Source organism: Coloeus monedula (assembly GCF_965178545.1).
Source record: "Coloeus monedula genome assembly, chromosome: 1".
In the NCBI taxonomy this organism is placed as follows: domain Eukaryota; kingdom Metazoa; phylum Chordata; class Aves; order Passeriformes; family Corvidae; genus Coloeus; species Coloeus monedula.
The window spans coordinates 45,518,706-45,535,656 of record NC_138781.1 but is presented as its reverse complement, the minus strand read 5'-3'; the positions used below and the strand labels follow the sequence as shown (position 1 = coordinate 45,535,656).

General features: G+C 40.2%; 1 protein-coding gene across 5 annotated transcripts in view; it reads left to right on the top strand.

The window, feature by feature from the left end:
* Nucleotides 1–16,951, top strand: part of TRAK1 (trafficking kinesin protein 1) — a 127,566-nt gene that overhangs the window by 29,814 nt on the left and 80,801 nt on the right. For all 5 annotated transcript variants that reach the window (XM_082298492.1, XM_082298491.1, XM_082298490.1 and 2 more), the window contains exon 2: nucleotides 16,654–16,946. Coding sequence is in view for 4 of the 5 variants with exons in the window: in XM_082298491.1 (XP_082154617.1) it covers nucleotides 16,654–16,946 (293 nt within the window). In the remaining variant the exon portion in view is untranslated. The remainder of the gene's footprint in view (nucleotides 1–16,653; nucleotides 16,947–16,951) is intronic.

Here is a 16,951-nt window from a genome sequence, read left to right as displayed (position 1 = left end):
CTACGATGATGTTCAAGGGCTGCCCAAATCTCGACGCCTTTTAACTAGAGTGAATCTGAGAACTGCTGCTCTTCACTCTGCAGTAGTGGAAAGGCTCTGACCTGAGACAGTTTGTATGAAGTCAGAGTTATATTAATCTGTTCACTGCATTTGCTAATATACCAGACCTTTTCCTGACTGTGCAGTAACCAAGGGAAGCTAATGCAGACAAGAGTGCCAGTGAAAAAGCAAATTGTTTTAAATTGTGGAACCTTTAATTTGACCATAATACTCGGGTGCAAGAAGCTTTTTAATGTTTGAAATTTGGTAAAACTCCCATGAGGCTCAATTTGACCTATTTTGTTCATAGAACTATTATGTAAAAAGATTGCTGAGGTAGAAAAATACCAGAAAGCACAAGAAGGCCCACCAGTTTACATGCTTATGTGATGAAAGTTGCTGTTTTTTCCAGATGGAATAGCTAGTGGGACTCGCCTAAGTAAGTTGCTGTGCTTTTCCTCTCTTCCAGCTTTTTTTTACTTTTAATGTGTGTTTTGTTTTAGTGCTATAATCAAAGGTCATCCCCAGTCTTTCAGTCTCCACATATGTGGCTGAGTGAATGCATTTTTCTTTCAAGTTTATCTTTGCAAAGAAAACCTGTGGGTGGAGAATTTAAAATGGGATTCAGAGTGTTTGAGACTTCTCTAAATGACATACCTGGAAATGCTGCCACATAGCAGACACGTTTCAGTGATGTGTATTTCATTGCTGTAGGACACCAAAGATGAAGTAAGGTAGGCTATGTCAGTTGCTACTGACAGTGTTCATAAAGTAACAGAAGGTTTGCAGGCATGCTGAACTGAAAGATCATCCTTCTTTCTTATTTCTATTTAAGGTTAGGTTTTATATGTTCCACCATATTATCTCTTTATACTGGAGTATTGTCATTTATTTGATATGAAAAAGCTTGTCCCTTTCTTACTTGAAAATAACTTAGAAGATATTTGTCTTTCCTCAGACCAGTCAGGATGGGTTCATGCTGAATGTTCTCTCTTTGTTTTGACTGGTAGGCACTGGTCCTGCTCACAGTACTGTGTGATGGGCAACTTTTGTGCTACATGTGCTGTTGTGTGGTGGATTTTTTGGGGCTTCATCCAGTGGTGCAGTATAGTGTCTGTACAGGATGTTTGTAGGAAAATTTTGCAATGGCACTTGAGTTTGGTTGAATTGGGTATTTTCTGCCCACTGTCAGGTAGAATGTGCGATGTATTCTGGATAATTTGCAAATTTGCTTAGCTGAAGTTCGGTTTTATTTTTACAGCTGTTTGTAATTTGTCTGAAGAGTACAGGCCATAATGGTTACAACCTGGTGGTTATGGTGGTGTCCCTTGCCTTGCAGCAGAGGGAATTGGTGATGAATCCGAACTGTACTATGATAGCTAAACATGAAATATTTGGTTTTAAAGGCCTGATGGCATGTGTGTCTCTGCTGATCCTGATGATTGTGCTGAATAACATAAAAATGATGTGGTCAGTGTCCTCACTAGTTGCCTTTAACTTTGCGCTGTGAACGTCCTGGCAGCACTGTGCAGCTGTATTACCTGCATGCATGTTTGGACCAAGGGTAGAGGATGCTCAAATTCCCTTCCTGCTTTCATCTGTAGGAATGTACACTGCCACTGTGCACTAATGCACATTCTACATTATTCCGACCTGATTTGTAAATAGATGTATAAATTCTAAAAACTGAGCAGAATAGATTCATGTATCTTCAGCGATGTAGTTTTGTGATGCATGACTGCAAAAACAAGCTTCTTATTGAATGAGAATAAACTTGTACAAGGGGAAAGAGGAAAAATCTGTCAGAATTCAGAAACCTGCATCTAAACACCCTCCAGTAAGACACAAATGCACTGCAGCAGCAAGAAAATAGTAGTCTTTGTTCTAGCTGTATGTTTGAGGTTTATGTGGTTTCTTAATTGCACTATAAATTGATATTTCTGTATAGGGGCCTTTGAAAATGAACAGCTTTGTTCTTCAGTGCATTCAGGTCTGAACACAATGTAAAGACTGAGGAAGAATGGAAGTCTGTGAAATGGCACTATTACGCAAAAGTTTTTTGAGAACTTGCAAAAAAACCCCACCAAAACAGACCAAAAAACCCAGAGCATACTGCCAGTTGTTAAGTGATTTGTTGTCTTACTGTAGATGTAGCATCAATTGTCAGAAATCAGTGGGAGCTGTGAAAGACCCTTGTGTTCCATATCAACATGGCTGTATGGGCACTTAATGAGCAGTAGGATTCTGTGGTAGACCATATGGGTATATGCTGTGGTGTTTGCTTGGAGTTTCATGGTCGGTTCTGGCAGAACCAGTCTCTTACCTGACCCGTCTGGCATACTGTGCAAGTGATCTTAGCCTAGAAAGCTGTGGATCCAAGTCAAGCTGCTGACCTTTTCCTCCTGCTTATTAATAAACCTTCATGTTTCTCCTGCAGTCAGTGTTGTATACAGCGAGGCCGGGGAAGAGCATTTCAGCACCGTCTCATCCTGCTGAGAAGGTGGCAGCGTGCCTTTCTCGGGTTGCACAGAGATGCTTTGGTCTGGGCAGGGGCTGTGCAGGCAGCTGGTGTGTGTGTCAGTGCCTGCGGAGTCTGCACTGAAGAGCAGCTTTTGAAGAAAGGGCACAAGTGGCGGAACTGCAAACCTACCACGAAAATCTGTTAAAAGAGAGAGAGGTCAAGGAAGGTTTGGTGCAGTTTGTCACTGCCAGCACGTTCACCCCAGAGGGGATGTGCTAGACGTACTGCTGTTTGAAAGCTGGCTGCCTTTCTAAACTACAGGACAGTGGCTTATTTTGGCCTTGACCTGTCAGTTGCTGGTGTTGGTGATGGAAGTTTACAAGGGAATTACTGCTAGGCTTGAGGCATGGGAAACTGATCTGTGCTTCCTGTTTTGGCCATGGAGATTCCAACTTAATGATGAGTATCAATAGGGTATTTTTATTCAATAATGTAAATGAGGTATATGCATTCTATTTATTCTTCCTTTTCTGTTTCCATGGTGAGGGACAGGTGTGTGAAAACTGAGTCATGGGGCCTTACAGAGACATAAAAGTGCACAGAAGAGAAATGTAATATTGTAAAGAGAAGGCTTTAAAGTGATAGCAGAATGTTTGACTGGGAAGAACAGAAAATGGTTCTTGGTGGAAACTGAGGGTCTTGCTGAACCCTGCATTTGGTACAGGTGAATAAACTGTATTTCTGGGAATTGCATCTGGGTCTGGAACAGCAAGTGATGTAAGGGTGGTCTAGTGTAGCCACATCTCTACTGTGCACTAAGAACAGCTACAATATGTAATTCCATGTATCCTGGTAGAGAAAATACTGCAATTTTCACTTTAGAATACAGTCTTGTGTTTTGCTTGAACTGCTGCATGAACTGTCTGGACTGCAAGAACTTGTTAAACAAAGCTGAAACTGCTATTTGCATGGGGCAAGTGATACTTTGGAGATCTTGGCCATTATTTTGCATACTTTTTAATGTTATTTCAGCATTTCTTACTGAAAATTGTGTTAGAGCCCAAACCCCCAGGCAGATACACTATAATATTTCACCCTGGTTATGCTTAAAGCATGACTAAATTTACATCAAAAACTTTTCTACATGAACTGTAAAACAAGTTAAGTAGATTGACTTTGTTTCAGGGAAGTCAGTGCCTACGTAGAATATAAAAGTATTTTTCTAAAATTTCTCTCTTTTAATTATGTGATATGCCATCCTTTCTCCACAAGATCATTTTTTCCTTCTGCCACATTAAGTTGCAAGGAATTGCTCTCCAGACCTTCTTCAATAGCAAGGAGAGCTTCATATTCTCTCTTGACAGTAAAAGAGATATGATAAAGCTTTGAGGTCTGCTGTAAGAACATACTGGACAGAAAACTGAAAATTAATGAAGGCTTAAGTAATGAAATTGAGAGTGTGCTGTCTCCAAGCACTTTTTAATGTTACTAGCTTCAGTTGTCAAATCTTGGCTTCTTTTTTACTTTTTAAGCTCAAATAAGAGTTTATGTATCAAATGAGGAATCTACACAGGGAATTTGTAGGTAGAGAGATCTGTTCCTGTCAGGAAATCCTGTGTTTATATTAAGGGTTGTACCTGTAGGCCTTGCTTTCCATTTTACCTGTTGCTCTTGAAATCTGAGTCCTCCACAACTCCCTTGACAGCAGCTTGTTTATTCGTGCACAAGCCAAAAATGTGACAGTCTTTAAAATAGTCAGACTATTACTTTGGTTTAGTGATACTTTCCTATGGTCTTAAAATGTCTCATCATCATCTTCAAATGTAACCATGGTACTTAAAATCCAGAAGATGTTCCAGTCTTATTATGGCTATTTTGAGAAAACTGAGTATTGAGAATGATAACTTTCCTTGTGCTAGAGTATGTATGAGTCAAGGGAAATGAATTCTAATTGTGGTTCTGAGGCTGATAGGACCATTGTTCTGCCAAGTTAGGTCATGAAAAAACATTTCGAAGGAAGGCATTTCTAAGCATCATAATATACTTGTTTTGAGAGACACTTTCTTTTAAACTGCAGATGGGTAACATTAGTGATTTTGTTTTTATATTTTTCAACTGAATAAAGAAGTGCTTCAAATGCTGAGTTTACCAGCCTTGTAAAATTACATGTTGTTCTCTGCACTTTTACATTTAGTGTGTGTCTGTAGTATTTTACTGAATTAGTTCAATTCCTTTTATTGCTCAAGAAAGGGTTGCTTTTGATACTGTAGTGAAAAGTTCCCCTTTCAGAGAAATTTCAGTCTTCCAATTAAGTTTCAAAGCACACAAAGAATAAAATCCTTAATATATAGGAATAAAGTTTGTCTAAGAACTGTTTTCCTCATGGAAAACTGGCTGGGTTGCTTGCCTGAGGCTGTTGGTAGACTGTGAATGCTTTCTGACTGGGTGCTAAGATACAAGTAAGTCATAAGGCATGCTGATAAGTGGGGAACTGAACTGCCAGATGGTAGAGCAGGTCACTTGTCTAGTCCACGTAAAGTAGTTTTTGGTCACAATAAAGATTTCCAATCGAGCAGGAGCTGTCAGGGGGCAGTGTGGTCAAGTGCTTTCTTACTGCCTGTGCCATGAATCTGGCAAGTGAGGTTCAGTATCCAGGACTATCCGTTGTGTGTTTTGGAGAATATGTACATGCACACAGGAATTTATCTAAGGACACCTTCAGAAAGTGTCATGTCCCATGGTTATCACAAGTATTTTCCAAAGTCAGTTTCCAAATGGTCTGGAACCATTTGATCCATCTGTACTGAGTGAATCCAAACTTTTATTTTTGTGGTTCTTTGGGGAAAGCCACAATGCTGGATTTCAACTTCATTCTGTGTCTAAGTAAGATAGTCTGCAAATGAAGCAAAAACTGAGCATGTATTGCATTTAATTTGCATTTGTACTGATGCCTTAGGTTTTAACTTTTATATTTTTTAAATCCTGTACTGCCTAGTGTGTAACTCTGAAGTTTCTTGTGGCCTGTTAGCTGCTGTTCTCTCATGCTGGTTAGACATAACAAGCCACTCCAGGTTTGCTCTCCAAGGACACCTAGATTGTCCCAGGCCCCAAAATATGTAAACTAAGGACTCTGAAGAGGGGGGCAAACTTGGGGTAGTTACATCATTAACTGAGGTTGTAACTGGAGAATTGATCCTGATATGCAAATGGACCAAACTTAAAAAAGTGTGAAGAACTCGTGACTTAGCATCCATTTTGGGTGTAGCCTTTTGACTGCCCAAGGTGACCTTGAAGGCCCTTCAAATAAATACCTTTATTCCCTTATTCTTGTCTAGTCTCTGTTTTTTGGTGGCCATCTCAGGCATCAGTTTCCCCTAGCTTATGCTCTTGTGTAGTTCCCGCCTGTAAGGAAGGAGACTTGTTTTTTCCTCTTTTGTTTTGTTTGGGGTTGGTGTTTTTTATTTTTTTTTTTTGTGTGTGTGTAAAGATTGTATCACAGCTTTGCTCTTGCCATGTTCATGTTAATGCCCCTTGAATACTAAAAAACTCTGTTTTAAAATCTTTGCTTGTGTGACTTTGACTTTAATGGCACTAAGCCATGGATAATTGGCTCAGTTTCCTAAAATTCCACAGCCTGTTGTTAAGATAAACATTTCTAGGTTCCCAAGAACACAGACATATGTATATGGTAATATACTGATTATACAGAGCAACCTTTAAAGAGCAAATTCTTATTTTCCTATTTTATTCTTGATGTTTACACACAAGCATCAGAAGCAGAAAAATTACTTGACAGAATAATTGTGCCAGTTTTTAAGCTACATTGTAGCCTTTTGAGAAGGGCTGTGAAATGGCTTTGTTTTGCTGTAGCCATTAGCCCCTAGGGGAGCTGGAGGGAAGCAGTCCTTCATTGGAATGGTGTGTGTTGAGATGCACCCTTGTTAGTCAGGGGCACCTGTCTCAGTTGCTGGGAAGGCCATGTGACCAAGGCTTTGGTATAAGGCCCTGGATTGGTGGTTGTTTGGGAATTTGTGGTCTTGTTATTTCACTCCTCAACACTGGTACCTAAAGTGGCTTGTAAGGTTCAGATATCAACAAGTGTTGGAGATGGGGCTTTCTCTGGGCTGAAGGGGGCTGTGATTTGCATTCCCCCCAGCCCAAAGCTTTAGAGAGGGGCTATAATTATAGAGCTCGTCACAGAGCTGTGTTCAGTTCACTCATGTCCTCTCAAACACAACAGTGTATGCCTGAAAACATTGCTCCCATACACACCTAATCAGAGATGGCAAAAGGAAGTGGATATGAGGCCCAGGGGTATTAACAGCCAGTTAAGAAATTGTGGGATAGGTTTTGAGAAGCTCTGTGCACCTTCAGGGTTGTAAGGCAACCTTGAAGAATGGTGGAGGCTCTCACTGGATTGTGCCAGTTGCTCGAGCACGTGGGGAGGCTTGCTGCCAGGGAGTGAGGGCCAGTGATGCTAGTGAGCCAAAGCAGATGGACTTAGCATCTTACTCAGAGCAGGAGTTGGTGGTCTGACTGTCCTTGGAGGTGAGCCTCCCAATAGTTGTGTTTGAAATTGCTTCTAGCAGCAACAGGATATTTAAATTTTTTGATTTCTGATAAAAATTAGGATGTTCTTACTCAACAGATGGGGTTTTTATTTGTTTGTTGGTCTTATTTTTTGATAATCTTTTTTATATAATTATTCAACTTTGTCCAGAGCAATAAACCGAGTCTGAAAGTAAGTGGATCAGCACACAGGAGTTATGGTATATAGGTTTTGAATTTTTTGAGTTTTGTGTTTGTTTTGTTAGGGTTTTTTTTTTAGGACAGCATAGAATTTCTTATCCCTGCTCTCACTGACTGTGTGCAATAAGAAACAGTAAAGAAAAACAGCAGTGTTGTGTTATGATATTTTGTGCAAATATTTTCAGAATGTCAGCTGTTAAAATTTGAAATAATGACACTTTTTCCCAATGCTGTAAGTCAGTATTTTTTAAAATTTAAATTGTACCAACTCCATTTAGAGTGTTAAAAATCATTGCAGAGGGTGAGAAATTAAAAATTCCTCCTGTAATAGAAGAACAATAGTAATGCAAAACAAGATTAAAATTGCCCCCTCTCCCCCAGGTTTTAAACCATGATAAATATTTGGTTTGAGCCAGTCTGTTCTTTGTTTAGAGTTACTTGATTAAAACTCTTGGCCCTAACTTGCTGGCAATTAGGTCTATTGTACTTTTGATTAAACAGTAGTATTGTAGTGGTGGTGGGAAACCAACATACTAGCATGGTCTTTTGGCTGTCTTCCCTTGCTCTTTAGTTTTACCCTGAGGAACAAAGTATGGCTGGGCTGGCTTATCAGGGGTTTAGCTTGGAATGGGAACAGATTTTAATTTGAATATCTTTACCTACTGTCTGCTGTCTTAGGCCCAGCTGCTATTCAGTGAGTTCTTGGGAGGTTTTGTTTTGCTTCCCTGTACAAGTAGCTGGTTCATGTGTGTGGAGTGCATTTGTGACTCTGCTCTTGTTCTGGGCAAGTGCCCTCACTGCTCCTTCCTGTGGGTAGGAAGTGAGCTCAGGACTCAAGAGCAGAGACAGTGGTGTTACCTCAGCTGCTGCAGCTCAGACAACTTGTGGTAATCCACAGCTCTCCGCAGATAGCAGGAAAGCTGTACATAAAACTCTATTTTGAAAGCCTTTGAGGTTTATGGAGAAGTAAAGGATTGGGGAGTTCCATTCTTTTGTGGTATATAAATAAAGAGAAGTTTTCCTATTTCTGTTATCACTGTTCCCACCCACATTATCTGAGGACCTGGTTTGCTGCTGGTGTACTCATTTTCCCCATACCTGAGCTCTTTGATACCTGCCTTTTTATAGTGGTACAAGGAGATATGCTGGTAGGCATGGTGTTTCTGTACCAAAGCTGATGCTCTTGTATTCTAGCTTGTGTATTCACTGTGTTTGAGGCTGGAGTCCATACATACTAAATATAACAGTGGCCTAACCCCAAAAGATTTGGTGGGTTTTTTTGGTTTTTTGGGTTTGTTTTATTTTGCTTTTTTAAAGTCCTAAGATCTTATTCTTATCTTCAGCAAGTATTGGTCCATGTCTTTTGGACCACCTTGTATTGATCTACCTCAGTGAGCACCTTGTACGTGCATGGGTGTGAAAAGAAAGTACGTGTTTGCGGCGTTCATACTTTGCACTGCCATACCTCTGAGCTTTGTTTTCTTTCTTCATGAATTCCTTGTTTGCCTGCACATGCAGTTCTCATACACTCTGTGCTAGTCACTAGTGGTGATGGTTGAACAGTTTTCCCTTTCCAAGGCAGGTACACAGCTGAAGATCTCCCAGCCAGGAGCACGAGGTGTTGCGGGAAAGGGAACGCACTATTTAACATTTTTGCAAAATTTTTGTTCACCAAGAGAGGGGGATGGTGGGGAGGGCATGGTTTTTGGCCTATATTTAATAAAAGGAGAGGGAGCTGTAAAAAGCTTCCAATGTAATGTGAGCCTTACGTGAGGAAGAGCTATTTATAGATCCCTGCAATATTTGCCTGAAGGAACTTGAGAGCAGAGCAGGGCAGTGTTACATAAAGCTGGGTGAGAGCACACTTTTGCCCTCACAGCTGCGAAGGTCAAACCCAGGGCTTGTCTTACAGTAGGCTTCCACTGTCCCTTGCCCTGAGAGAAGAGGCTGATGGGCTCCTTCTGAAGGCCAGATCCTAGTGGTGAGAAACTTTGGTTTGTGGAGAACAGTGGTGTGGTTTTCTTTTAAGAGGCTTATTATTTGTGATGTTTTGATTTCATTGTTTTTTGAGAAAACACGACTGTCTTGATTGATGACTTAATGGTCAAATAAAGCCAAACAAGGTTACAGCAGCAGCTTTCAGGACCTTGAGAGTGAGATTTCAAGCTGTACGTGGTTATATTATGGTTTAAGCAGCTTTTTGGTTATTGCTGCTGCTATTCTTGCTTTTGTTCTCTAGTGGTGACTTTTTAAATTCTAAATGACAGTACCATGCCACTGGCAGTTAACCAAGTATTGTCCTGGTTTTGGATGCCTTCATTAGCTTAGTATTTGTTATGAGACTTTATAAAAGTGATTTTAGAAACCTTTCAGATCTTTAGCTTGAAAACATTTTTTATGGTTTCATAGGCAGAAGAGCCTCTCTTAGGGAGGCATATACCTGTGATGATCCTTCATAGCATGTGGCATTAACACAGGGTGTTGATACTTTTCTGAAAGATTGCATTTGGCTAGGTCAAAGCATTCCTAACCCTACCGAGAAGGAGAAAAAATTCCAAAACTAACAAAAAGCATGGAATGTGATCTGAATGTACTATAAAGCTAGGAAACTTAGGCAAGATGCTTGATTAAAAGGGCCTTGAATGGCTTTAAAATTCTGGATAAGGATATAGTCTGCAGTTATCCCAGATGTTTGTTCCTTTAGTTTTTACTGTAAAATTACTGGATCTCTTCTAACATGAGAAATGCAGAATTTTGTGAAGTGTTTGAAGGTAAATAAACTGCTTGTCACATTCTGTCACTCATCTATGACACATAGACACTTTATGTCCCTTGAGCTAGAGGTTTTAACTAAGCAGTCAGCATTTTGCATGTTTAAAAGGCAGGTTCTGAGCAGAAGCTAAACCCCATGGTTTATAAGAGAGTATATATACTACAGCACATAATTAAAACAACTCAGTAAATTATTTGGGATCATATTCAGCCTTTATCTAAAAGTTAAACAGTGAATGTTTATGTGTGTGTGTGTGTAAAAGCCAGACCTTTTGCAAATGGTTGTTTCTTCAAGGTCTGACAAAGTGTGTTTAAATTGAAGAAGGCATTTTGACTGGCTTTTGAACCCACCCACTTACTGAAGAAATTATTTTTAAATTAAAAGAAGGCAAACTTTTATAGATTCAAGATGAGCATTATGAAAGAAATAAAGAGTTGAATACTTGAAGCAAATCTAAGTTGCTTCAGTCAATTCTTTTCCCAAACAACAAGGGTAGGCAAGCATGTTTATCTTTTTACAGATGAGACAGACATACAAAGTAGCTTTGATTTGCTTCCGTGTGTCTACATGGAGCATTTTGCATCTGAAGAATTTTTTTTTGGTGGGGGGTAAAGAAGAACCTTGGGGCTTCTTTTTAAACAACTTAGCAAAACGTACCAGACTTAAAGGAAAACAGAGGTATTTAATAGATTTAAAACATGATGCACACAAAACAAGGAAGAATATTTCTGGTGGGACTCTTTCAAGTATATAAAAGAGTGGAATTTGCACATTCTAAAACCCTCTGATGTGTTTAAGCAGCAGTTAGTACTTAGTAACTGAGAATTAGTGAATTAGTAAATTAGAATACAGGATCAGGGCTCTGAAGCTCCAGGCGGATGTGAAGAGCAGAAAGCTCTCTCAATCCCTTGATACCGTGTGGTTCTGTCTAAATTAGCAAATACTTTGGTCAGTAGGGGTGGGTGACTGTTACGGTCTCTGTCCGGCTCTGTGGGCTCATACGCGTGCATGCACAAACGCACGGCTAGCTTCAGTATAAAGTCGGTAGCAAAAGAGGCAGGAAGGGTCTTTGCGTGTATTCCAACAGGAGCATTTATTGCTTCTACACTGTCGAAGGTTATAGAGGCAAAGGCGAGAGAACAGTGGCGATCCGGGGTTTTATATGGGGGCGGGGAAAAGGCAGGACTAGGGAACAGGGACCAATGGAGAAGCTCTGGGAGAGTGATGAGGGGTGGAGGCTGACAGCCAACCGGGGAATCCAAACTGGCATATATCGGCGGAACAGAACAAGCATCCTGGGAGAAGCCTTTTTGGTCACCCTAACCTAAGAGGTTCTTGTGGTACTCGGGACTTGTCTTACTGAGAGCTCTCTGTCCCTTGTATCGTAGGTTCACTGGCCACCACAGATGACTAGATCAAAACACTGAAGCTTCTTAAATCTTCATTACTGATTTCGGGGAGTTACTTTAGATTAGTTTTAGCTTGTCACCTTGGACTGGATGTCCCCACTTACCTGTGCAGTTTGAAGCTTCTTGAAGGAGAAAATTTAATAGGTACACGCCAGATGACTTGTCAGTGATGTAGCCCATGGGGCTACCTGAAGTTTCATGTCCCTGTTAGACAGGAAGTAGCATTTGAAGTGCATCTTGGAACAGAGTTTTCATATTTGTACTCAAAAGGGAATTGATGGTTCATATGCACCAGAGCTGTTCTGCAAAACCAGCCAGCTCACAGTAAGTGGTTCTGCTTCTGCTCTAAACCAAACAGCATAGTTAAATTACATATGAGAGTATGCATAGCAAAAGGATGACCTGGAAGGTTTTGGTCAGATGTTCTGGAAAGATATTTTTCCCCTCTGTTAAGGAAGTATTCCTTTAAATTGGCAGATGTTTACAATGTCCCAGTTGCCATTTTAGACTATTGAATAAAAGTAGTATTTTGTGAGTTATCCAGCTCACAAAATCTGAGCTGGATAACTAAAAAAAGTTCAAAGCTTAATAATCACCAAAGGGTCCAGCATCTGGTTCCTGGGTAGCACATTAGGAGTTCCAGATGTTTTGTGACAACAGTAAATTGCTGTTGCTGCAATCCAAGATGGTGGTAAGAATAATGTTGCAAAGTTATAGATATAACATATTTGGCATTGCTGGGCTCTAGGTAAGCACATGGCTGAACACCTCTGCTTTTGACAGAGGAAGGATTACTTAAAGTCATTTGTGTATTTAGATTCAGATTTAAGTTGCGTTTAGTGCTGAATGCAGAAAAACTTCATCTCATTTTCAACTTGGCAGTTGAAAAGCAAGTGGTTTATTTTATTTGCTTTTATATGAAATTTGTGGTGTATGAAACTCAACTCTTTTCCCACAAAACAAACTTCAAATGAAAAATGGACTCACTTCTTTTTAATGTCCAGAACCCAGAAATGGCTGACTGGAGATTTTCTTTCCCCCTCTACCTCAAACCCATCAAATTTTGGCTGTTGTCTAACGTAAATGTGTCTGTTAGCTTTGAACTGCTTTGCCTAGATAACTGGCAAAGCTGGGTTGGTTTTTTTTTTTAAGTGGGACACAGGGCTGACTAATCACATCTCAATTTTTGACTTGCCTTTTGTAATCTGGGCTGCCACAGGTACACTACAGTCAGCACCCAATGTACTACTTTATCAGGTCTTGGTTATATTGCAGTTATAGTCCAATCTATTCTGTGGATGTACTATTAGATTGCAGAGGTGTTGGCTCTATGTAGAATTTAAGATCTTTATATAGTTACCATGCCAATACTCTGTTTTAGGCATTTATTGGGTTAGACCAAAATCTGAGCATTCTGCTGAGGTGGTGTGCAGGAGCAAGTCTTTGTGTTTGTGTGATCACTCTAACAAAGTGCAAGGTTGGAATGAATACCTTTAACAAATAACTGACAAATACGGTTTTTTTCAGAGTAGAATGAACCTCTACTTTTTAAAAATATATAGATGATGAACTTTAGGGAATTTTGCTCTTTCAGCAAACAGTTTTACACTGAAGAATTAAGTTCAAACATTCCAAATTAAATATTTCTTTAGTCCCACATGTGTCTATTGGCTTGAAACTGTCATTGTATTTAGACTGGGAGAAATGGTACAATACAGCCAATAATGGTACAATACAGCTTTTGCCATACTGAGGCAAAAGCTGAATTATGTCATATTAGGTAGGAGAGGAGTTATTTAAATTCTATATGCAGGCTGCTGTTGACATATGCAGTAGAAAGAATGAAATGGGTTGAAATTTCATTAAGAAAAATTATAATCTGATTTATAAACTCTGTGCTTGTTTGGATGTCAGATTAAGTACAAAGCTGCAATAATGATTTATATCCTCATTTGTGTGTCAGAAGGAGTAAATACCAAAGACTGCAATAACAATTTGTACCATCTTGTTTATGAATATTGTATGTGCAGGTGATGCTGACTAAAGAATAATATTAATGTTGTGTATTTCATGGGGACAGTAGGTACCATGTCCATTTCTCTTCATGGCTGTTTTGACAATCTGGTAAATAGTGCTCAGCTGCAGTTTGGTTTTATTTTCTGTAATAGGAAGACTTAGAAATTTAAAAGACAAGTGTGCACTGCCTGTATTAGGTGGTAATATTTGCCTTGCGAGAGAGGCCATGCAAACAGTGCCTCCATAGTGTTTCAGAAGAGTGAACAACATTTCTCCCCTTTGTGTATGGAAACTGAGGATATTTAATAAGTCTGAAAGGAAGCAGACATAATACACATTGATGCTGGCTTTCTTTGTTCCATGATACAAGGTTTTAAGATCAAGGCAAATTCTCTGCCTTAATCCTGAACTTTCTCATGTAGATGTTCCACATGTTTCTGCAGACCAGGCAGACTGACTATTGTGAATTTTGGGGGGGTTGGCTTTTGTTCCTTCTTTGTGCTTTCAAGCTTATTTTTTTCTAGTTTCCATAAGTTCCAACAGTGAAACAGGTTGTGTAAAGGAAGAGGCTGATGACTTTTGTTTCTGGATGTGTATCTCTATTTACTCTTAACAGAGACAAGGCAGGAGCTGTTGTGGTGAAGTTTACAGGAGGGGGAGAACTGGTTCCATGGTACCTCAGTGGAGTGAATGTTAAGAGGTGAAACTTATTCAACACAAACTTCTAATGCAAACTGGAATATTATGTTCTGGCCAAAAGTATTTTTGGTGAGGACTGTGTGGGAGAGTCAGAAATGTGTGGAGGTGGTCAGGTATGTCAGATGTTGGTTCAGAAAAGTTACAAGATCTTAAATTCCCAGAACTCACTTGAAGACTGCACACAAATCACACCTTGGTTATCAGTGTTCATTCAGGAGTGCTGTTGTGTTCCTGGCTTCCTGAGGTTGCTAAGGCAGGGCCTGGGGAGGAGGGCAAGAAAAGCTGAAGAGTGCAGTTGGTGCTTTTAGTTCCTTAATCCTAGTCATGGCCTTGTTCATAACAACAGACTTCCCAAAGTTTCCCAAAAAAAAATGTAATTCATAGATGTGTGGTAGCAGCTAGGACAAAATTGAGCCAGTCTAATCAGTAAGTCTGTGCATTTCCAGTACTTTTTCTTGTTTATAGCTTAAACTGTTTCTATCTTCAGTGTAGAGGGGAAAATTAAGATTTGCATTTTGTTTCCCAACTTCATTTGATTAACTTATTTCTAGTATCCGTAATATCCTTCTTGTTATTTCTAAAGAGCTACTTGAAAGGGGACGATTTTAAAAGTAGTCAGTACAAGTAACCCCACTGTTCTTTTCAGTATGTACTGTGATAGTGCAGGAATAATGGGATGCTCTGCAGGGGAACCATAACACTTTCTGTTAAAGCACTCGAGTGAAACTTTCTCTTCCTGCAGCTCCCACAGTAGAGTATCATTTTTATTTGGGTATGGTATAAATTTATAATTTGATTTAGTATGTTCCTTTAGCTATTATGGTCCTTACAAAATACAGTTTTGGAGTCTCTGAATGTGAGAACTATTTCCAGGTTAAATTATACCATGCAGTATTACAAATCTATGTAATTGAGGAAAACTTAATGAAATGTTATTTTGTGTATAGGGATGTTTTTTTCAAGAGTTAATACTGCCCATCTGTTTTCTAGTTATGATGTTCTGATTTCAGTGCAAAGGTATCCTTGTTGAGACCCTCTGAAAGGAGGAGAGAATTTTGCTTTTTTGTTCTTAAGCTTGTGCTGAAGGGGAAAAATACATAGAGAAATGATGATGCTGGTGCAGTGTTCCAACTTTGTTGCAAGACTTCTCTGAAACTTACTCCTAGGAGATCTAAACCTGGTCTTTGTCTTGACAGTTTAGGGACAGATATTTGAGTCTTGCAGTGAGTTTCTAGAAATATTGTCATGTTTTGGTGGAGCAATAATGTTATTGGCTAGAAATGCCAGAAAACAAGATGCCAAAATACTGAGTGCAATTTTGACAGCAAAATAAGATTATCTGGACATATTCCTAGAGATTAGAGAGAGCCTTTTTCACATAGAATTCTCAAGAAAACTGTTGTGTATCTGGTTCTCAATGAAACACTGAACATGCTATAGCATGTTCTGTTGCTGCGCTTGCGTATGGAATTGCATCCACACCTGCTGCTTGCAAACCAGTGCAATTGTGTGTTCTTGCTGTCTGTCTTTGTTTTTCCCATGTGTCTGGGTGTTCCTGTGTGGCTTGTTCTTCAGCTGCCACTTATGCCTTGTAGCTATTACATGTATAAAGTCTTCCAGGTCCTTTCCCAAGTCTGTTTGTCTGCAATCCCACAATTATATTTTCCTTTCCTAGCAGCAGGGAGCATTTGCATCTTTCCTTGCACTGCTGATAACCAGTAGCTGTACCATACCACCACTTCTTGTAGTGCCTTTAGCTCCTTACACAGAAGGTTTGGTGAAGTTTTGGGACAAATGTGCCCTTCTTCATTCCTTCTCTGGCCAATTTCATCTTGCTGGGGACATCAGTATCCAGCCTTGAGGGACTTTGTTCCCAGTTTGAGGCTGAGGCACTGGGGAGCAGCAGTGTGGTCAACCCCTTAACCCAGTGCACCTTGAGTTTTGTTTTCTGTGTAGTCTGTAAAGGAAGCAGAGGTGCCAGCTGCCAGTCTGTCAGTGAGGGGCTGGGCTGTGCAGTGGAGAGGAAAGTCTGGTAGGGTTATAGAATAAACTTCCAATTATTGCTGTTTTGTTTGCTCCCAGTTGATTTCAAATTATGATGTTATTGAAGTGCCAGTAGATCAACCAGGGATGTGCTGCCTCATACAGATGCTGGGTTACACAGAGCTTTGGCTTGGCTGATGTGAGAGAAAGTTGGTGAATGAGCCAAGGTACATGGACTGTGCTTACTGCAAGTTGGGACAGGCAAAAATATGGGTGTTTAATCAGCTGTTGGTAGTAAAAAACACGATACAAGGGATGGAACTTTGCCACTGTGCAAGGTGCAGAGTGTGCACGACTGTGCAAAGAGCAGACGTAGGCTGCTGCTCTGTGAAGAGTACTGGCATTTTAGTATTTGCTGAATTTGTCAGGTTAAACTAATGTTTAAGGGAAAGAAAATCATCTGTCCTGATATACGCTGTTTGGAATGGCTTGAATTGAACATTTGTTTCTTTTGTGTTCCGCAGACTTCTTGAAGCCAACTCTAGCAAAGAGAAGGAGTTCCATCTGTGCCAGCCAGCCCCAGTCTCCAGTGCTGGTCCCCCTGATGGCACATTGCACAAGCCTGTGAAACCTGCCAAGCTGGACGCCACAGCTTTGCACGACTGCACTTTGGCCGCCACCGTGCCTCCCTCGGAGCTGTCGAACCATGCAGTCCTAGCCCGCGACACAGGCATTCACGAGGAGCACTATGTAAGCGAAGGGGTGGAAGATGATGTGCCGGACTGCAGAGAGTACAGAGATGCCTGCACCATTACTGGTAAG